Here is a 7,075-nt window from a genome sequence, read left to right as displayed (position 1 = left end):
TTAAATTATCTTTGATTGGCCAGTCAGTAGTTCTATGTCACCAGCCAGCACTCCAACAGATCTCGGCCTGAGAGCCACAACCTGAGGAGAAAACTTTAGTTCCTTTAGGAGAAAAAATTGGAGCAGCTTTTCCCGGATCTGTTTTGTCCTCACCCCGTAGATGACGGGGTTCAGCGTGGGTGGAACTAGGAGGTACATGTCAGCAATGAAAATGTTGAAATAACGGGGCAAATTGTTGCCCAAACGACTGGAGAGTGAGGCAAATAGAATTGGGATGTAAAAGGCTAATATGACACAGAGGTGCGAGCTGCAGGTCCCAAAAGTCTTGACCCGGGCCTCCTTTGTGGGAAGGCTGAAGATGGCCCTGAGGATCTGGATATAAGAAAGAATGATAAAAAACACATCCAGTCCAAGCCTACAGGATAACACAAAGAGGGCATAGTAACTACTGATGCGGGTGTCGCCACATGCCAGCTTCACCACATACATGTTCTCACACTGAGTGTTGGGGATGATGTTGCTTCTGCAATATGGCCACTGGCTTGCCAGGATTGGATGGGGCAGGATAAGAATGCTGCTGCGCAACACAATGACCAGGCCGATCTTCATCACCAGGGAGTTTGTCAGGATGGTGGAATGTCTCAGGGGATGGCAGATGGCCACGTAGCGATCCAACGCCATAGCCGCAAAGATCCCAGACTCTATGTCTGCGAAGCAATGAACAAAATACATCTGGGTGAGGCAGGCACTGAAATCGATCTCCCTGGAATTGAACCAAAAGTTTGCCAGAATTTTGGGCAGGGTGGTTGTGGAAAGCACCAGGTCGGTGACAGCCAGCATGCAGAGGAAATAGTACACGGGCTCATGGAGCTTCGGTTCCTTCTTCACAATAAATAGGATGGCAAAGTTCCCCAAGATGGCTATGACATACATGGTGCAGAAGGGGATGGAGATCCAGACATGGGCTGCCTCCAGGCCAGGAATACCCAGTAAGATGAAGGTGGAGGGGTTGGAGAAGGCAGTTGTGTTGGTATCCGTCATGGAGCGGAGGAGAAGCGATTCAGCTCTGAGGCAGAATGTTGTCTCTGACTTGAACCAGATGCTCCGTGGAGTCTCTGGATGTGCCCAGGGTCTAGGGTGATGGCCACAGTACAAATACCTGGAGGGAGACACAATGTCAATGTAAGACACCACGTACACTAGTGGAGGCTGTTTTCATGGGTGAAGGAGTTTGTACTTTCTTCAAACTCTGAGAAATGGCACTTTCCTTATCCAGAGCCATGAATTACAAACAACAGACCCTTCTAATTCCATGTTTGATGATGCTTCATGCATTAATAATTTCCTCATTTTTGGTGTTCAAAACTTAATAGGCACCAGGAGGAAATACACCCCAGGGAAAATACCTGGCCATAACTGATAGCAACCCCATGAAACAACAGCTCATTCACAGCACTGGCTATGACAGAGACCATGTTCGGATGCCTAGGGAAAGGGTTGGAAAAATAGCTGCTCTGGACACATGTTCAGTTTTGCTTACTCAGCCTTTGTAAAGCAAAAACAGGAAATCATAGAATCATAGAATCATAGGACTGGAAGGGACCTCAAGAGGTCATCGAGTCCAGCCCCCTGCTCTCAAGGCAGGACCAAGCTCTGTCTACACCATCCCTGACAGATGTCTATCTAACCTGTTCTTAAATATCTCCAGAGAAGGAGATTCCACCACCTCCCTTGGCAATTTATTCCAATATTTGACCACCCTGACAGTTAGGAATTTTTTCCTAATGTCCAATCTAAACCTCCCCTGCTGCACTTTAAGCCCATTACTCCTTGTCCTGTCCTCAGAAACCAAGAGGAACAAATTTTCTCCTTCCTCCTTGTGACACCCTTTTAGATATTTGAAAACCGCTATCATGTCCCCCCTTACCCTTCTTTTTTCCAAACTAAACAAGCCTAGTTCATGAAGCCTGGCTTCATAGGTCATGTTCTCTAGACCTTTAATCATTCTTGTCGCTCTTCTCTGTACCCATTCCAATTTTTCCACATCTTTCTTGAAATGTGGCGCCCAGAACTGGACACAGTACTCCAGCTGAGGCCTAACTAGTGCAGAGTAGAGCGGCAGAATGACTTCACGAGTTTTGCTTACAACACCCCTGTTGATACAACCTAGAATCATATTTGCTTTTTTTCCAGCAGCATCACACTGTTGACTCATATTCAACTTGTGGTCCACTATGACCCCTAGATCCCTTTCCGCCATGCTCCTTCCTAGACAGTCGCTTCCCATCTTGTATGTATGGAACTGATTGGTCCTTCCTAAGTGGAGCACTTTGCATTTCTCTTTATTAAACCTCATCCTGTTTACCTCTGACCATTTCTCTAACTTGCTAAGGTCATTTTGAATTATGTCCCTATCCTCCAAAGAAGTTGCAACCCCACCCAGTTTGGTATCATCTGCAAACTTAATAAGCGTACTCTCTATCCCAATATCTACATCATTGATGAAGATATTGAACAGTACGGGTCCCAAAACAGACCCTTGCGGAAATCCACTTGTTATCCCTTTCCAGCAGGATTTAGCACCGTTAACAACAACTCTCTGACTACTCTCCCTTGCAACAAACCCCGTTGCCAGCTTTGTCCACATATTCATTCTGCCGATACAATTATTGGACCTAACCAAGTGAGTTATAAGATCAAGAACACATATTCCTGCGCATCCAGAAATATAATCTATGCTATCATGTGCCGAAAGTGTCCGTCTGCTATGTACATTGGACAAACATCTCAGACACTTCGCCAAAGGATTAATGCCCACAAAACAGATATCAGACAAGATCACAAAGAGAAAACAGTTTCTTGCCATTTTAACCAGAAAGGACACTCTCTCAATGACTTAACCACCTGCATTCTGCTTCAAAGACCTTTTACATCTGCACTTGAAAGGAAATCCTCTGAACTGTCATTCATGTTAAAATTCGACACTTTCCAAAAAGGACTCAAGAAACACTTGAACTATCTCACCCATTACCAAGATAGTTTCTCCAATTATCACCTCTAATACCATTAACTCACAAACATCCCACTCTCCCTACCTCTAATATCATCAATTCACACTTACCTTCCTTCCTGCCCCCCCCCCCCCCGCATCCCCCTCCTGTTCTGCAATGTGATTTGTCCTTTTCATATTTGTTCATTTTTTTAATTGTATCCTTTGGTATATATGGTTGTGACAATTTTCTTCCACTATTTGATCTGAGGAAGTGGGTCTGGCCCACAAAAGCTCATCACCTAATAAACCATCTTGTTAGTCTTTAAAGTGCTACATTGTCCTGCATTTTGGTTGGCTATCGTTATTAAGAAGAGTTTCTGAAGGCCAGTTTTGTTCAACCTCTTTATTAATTACCTGGATGGGGGCATGGATTGCACCCTCACCAATTTGGCGGATAACACTGAACTAGGGGGAGAGGTAGTTATGTTGGAGGGCAGGGATAGGGGGCAGAGTGACCTAGACAAATGGGAGGATTGGCCAAAAGAAATATGAGGAGATTTGAAGAAGGACAAGTGCAGAGTCCTGCACAAAGGAAAGAAGAATCCCAAGCATTGTTACAGGCTGGAGACCGACTGGCTAAGTAGGAGTTCCACAGAAAAGGACCTGGAGATTACAGTGGATGAGAAGCTTGATAGGAGTTAAAGGGATGCCCTGGTAGCCAAGCAGGCTGATGGGTTATTGGGGTGCATTTACTAATGCATAATACTAATGTGCAGTGTTGCCAAGAGTCGGCAAGCCCCGCTTGGCTGCCGCGCGGTTTTGCGTGCTGCATATGCGCAGACCGCGCTGCACCAGTTGTGCCGGTTTGTAATCTACTCGCCACGGGCGAGTGGATTACATAATATGTTGAGCCCTGCTACAAAAACCTGTGGGGGAACAATTCAATCTTCCTGGACACACAATTGCAGATCTAAGAGTAGCCATCCTGCAGCAAAATAACTTCAGGACCAGACTTCAAAGAGAAACTGCTGAGCTACAGTTCATCTGCAAGTTTGACACAATCAACAGGATTAAACAAAGACTGTGAATGGCTCGCTAACTACAAAAGCAGCTTCTGCTCTCTTGGAATTCACACCTCCAGATCAGCTACTAGAAGTGGGCCTCATCCTCCTTGATTGGATCCACCTCCTCATCTCCAGCCTGATTCTGGCCTGCATATTTATACCTGCCTCTGGAAATTTCCACTCCATGCATCTGATGAAGTGGGTCTTTGCCCACGAAAGCTTATGCTCCTACACTTCAGTTAGTCTATAATGTGCCACAAGACTCCTCACCGCTTTTGCAGATTCAGACTAACATGGCTACCCCTCTGATACTCTCTATCCTGTGGTGCCCTGGGTTTGTCGAGTAGGTGAGCTCCTCAGTCCGATATGGGTACCTGTGAATTCTGAGAGAGACGTGTCTTCCTGGTAGCCTCCTGCAGGTAGCTATTTCCTGCTCCACTCTCAGCCCAGCGTCTGCAGCAGCATCCTATGCCAAGAGCCAGCCCAGGGCTGTGCACCATTAATAATATGGCTCTGGGCAATCCCAGTGGGATTCACTCATTCTATAGGGGATGAGTGAGCACCTGGATCCAAGAAGATTGGAGACCAGCCTGTCTGGGCCTCTGGGCTATTTATCCAGCTGTAGGAGTAAACAGCAATTAAGGGTCTTTCTTTGAAAGGGAGATGGGAACTCTTGGGCTCTGGGCTGAGTCAGGGAGGAATTGGCTGCTCTGTGTGTTTGTGTGTATTTAAAAATTATAGTTGATTAGGGAAAAAAGGAGGGATAATGTCTATGTCTCCTCAGGGTCTGATACACTGTAAATAACCAGGCTGTAAAGAGATCGATCTGGAGAAAGGTGATTAAGGACAGACACTTAACACTTTCTACAGGCACACGGGGCTGTTACTAAGGGTCAGAGATCACTAATTCTCACAAGTAACTATCGTCTCCTTGTGCAGCACCTTCCCCTGAGGGGCATTGACAAGACCTTGCAAAGGAAAGTCACTGTGAGCAGAAACCCATAATGCAGTGAAGCAGGGAGACATGAATTGGCCGAGGTCAGACAGATTGAGGGGCAGCAAGAGAGAGAGACCCAGGAGTCCTGCAGTAACCGCAGCCCCTCCATGGCAGGGATATTTCATTGAGTGGGGTACAATGGCGGGGAAAGGCTGGAAGAGAGAAGCTGAGCCTTCTCCATCCTCTCAAGCTGAGTCTGAGGGCCTCAGAACTTGCTGGCGTGTGTGCGCTCCCTGTTGCTGGGAGGGGTGAACTCCAGGACGCCACTTCTGTTCCCTCTGGCCTGGTCTACACTAAAGTGGGGAGAGGATTGCAGATACATAACTCCAGTTACGTGAATTATGGAGCTAGAGTCCAAGTATGATAAATTAGGTTTCAGCACCATCCACACAATGGGAGGTTGATGGGGCAGACTTTCCTATAGACTTCCTCACGCCTTGAGAGAAGCAGTATTACCAGCGTTGATGGGAGCATCCTCTAAGTTTGAATTAGCAGGTCTTCATTAGACCCGCTAATTCAAACCCTGGAAGGGCGACTGGATTGGTGTCAGCTTCTCTATTGTGTAGACACACACACTGAGACACCTTCCAAACCATCGCATCCCTGGGGTGTCTCTTGGGGAACTGAGTCAGTAAAAGCCACACAGTGGCTGTGTCTAGACTGGCCAGTTTTTCCGGAAAATCAGCCACTTTTCTGGAAAAACTTGCCAGCTGTCTACACTGGCCGCTTGAATTTCCACAAAAGTACTGACGATCTCATGTAAGATTGTCAGTGCTTTTGAGGAAATACTATGCTGCTCCCGTTCGGGGAAAAGTCGTTTTGCGCAAAACTTTTGCACAAAAGGGCCCGTGTAGACAGCTCAGATTTGTTTTCCGCAAAAAAGCCCCGATCGCGAAAATGGCAATCGGGGTTTTTTGCGGAAAAGAGCGTCTAGATCGGCGCGGACGCTTTTCCACAAAAAGTGCTTTTGCGGAAAAGCGACCATGCCTATCTTGACGGTCTGTTCCAAAAATGCTTTTAACAGAAAACGTTTCTGTTAAAAGTATTTCCGGAAAATCATGCCAGTCTGGACATAGCCCCTATGTTCCTGTGGATGGGGTGAAGTTGGGGGCTCTGTCCTGGGGAAAGAGACCTCTCCCCTCCCCCAAATTGTCCTGCAACTAGGAGGGCCCTATAGGAAGAATACAGACCAGAATAGCGTTTGTATTGGACTTCTTTCTCCCTATCTGTTAATTTCCTCCCAGTGCCTCCCAGGGGGAACTGGAATCGGATGTTCCAGGCTGAGTTAGACTTTGCAGCCCTGCCCCAGCTGGAGGTTACTTGGATCCCCAAAGCTGGATTCTCTTGCCTGCCCCTCTGGCTAAATGGGATATTTATCTGGTGCAGAAGCACCTCAGTATTTAAGCCCTGGAATGAGACTGAATCAATTTTTTGTGTCTCATTTAAACACTGAAGTTCCTAACACTCAGTAGCTGATGAGCATGGTTTGATCTTCATCTCTAGCTAAATCTAAGAGGGTGGTGCTAGGCCTGGATTTAGCTGGATTGTTGGGTTGATTATTTCTGGTCATTGTCTGGTGGAAACCTCCAGAGATCCTGCTCCAGTTGAGGACCTCTTGGGCCGGGCCATTCCCAAACACAGAGGGAGAGACAGCCCCTGCCCCAAGGAGCTTACAAACAAGTGAAGAGAAGACACCAGTACTGTGTGATACATGCCAGAAATGGATGGTTCCAGAGGCTGCTGGGTGGAGGTGAGGAAGCTCCAATGCACAGCCCTGCCCTGGCTGATGGAGGTACATGATGGGACGTAAAGAGCAGAACATGTGTTTGCTCAACCTGCTGCTCACAAACAGGAAGAATCTGGTAGGGGAAGTAGATTTTGGTGGCAGGTGGGGGAGCAGGGATCATGAGATGGTTTAGAAAAGAGAGCAGAAAAATTCAGACTCTGGACTACAGAAAAGTAGACTTTGCCTCTCTAAGGGAACTGATGTATAGGATCCCCTGAGAGACTAAAATAAGGGGA

At 46.9% G+C, this 7,075-nt stretch overlaps 1 protein-coding gene across 1 annotated transcript; it reads right to left on the bottom strand.

Moving 5' to 3' along the window:
• LOC102463467 (olfactory receptor 52R1-like) lies at positions 1–1,141 on the bottom strand. The gene has a single exon (XM_006119578.5). The coding sequence runs from the start codon at positions 1,039–1,041 to the stop codon at positions 1–3; it is 1,041 nt and encodes a 346-aa protein (XP_006119640.5). The 5' UTR covers positions 1,042–1,141.
• Between the last annotated feature and the right edge of the window lie 5,934 nt (positions 1,142–7,075).

This window comes from Pelodiscus sinensis, chromosome 1 (genome assembly GCF_052426305.1).
Source record: "Pelodiscus sinensis isolate ZL-2025 chromosome 1, ASM5242630v1, whole genome shotgun sequence".
Taxonomy (NCBI): domain Eukaryota; kingdom Metazoa; phylum Chordata; order Testudines; family Trionychidae; genus Pelodiscus; species Pelodiscus sinensis.
This window is presented reverse-complemented; position numbering and strand designations above follow the sequence as displayed.

Bases quoted from the DNA above. Each gene is read 5' to 3' on its own strand.
- LOC102463467 (XM_006119578.5), bottom strand. From the start codon at position 1,041: ATGACGGATACCAACACAACTGCCTTCTCCAACCCCTCCACCTTCATC.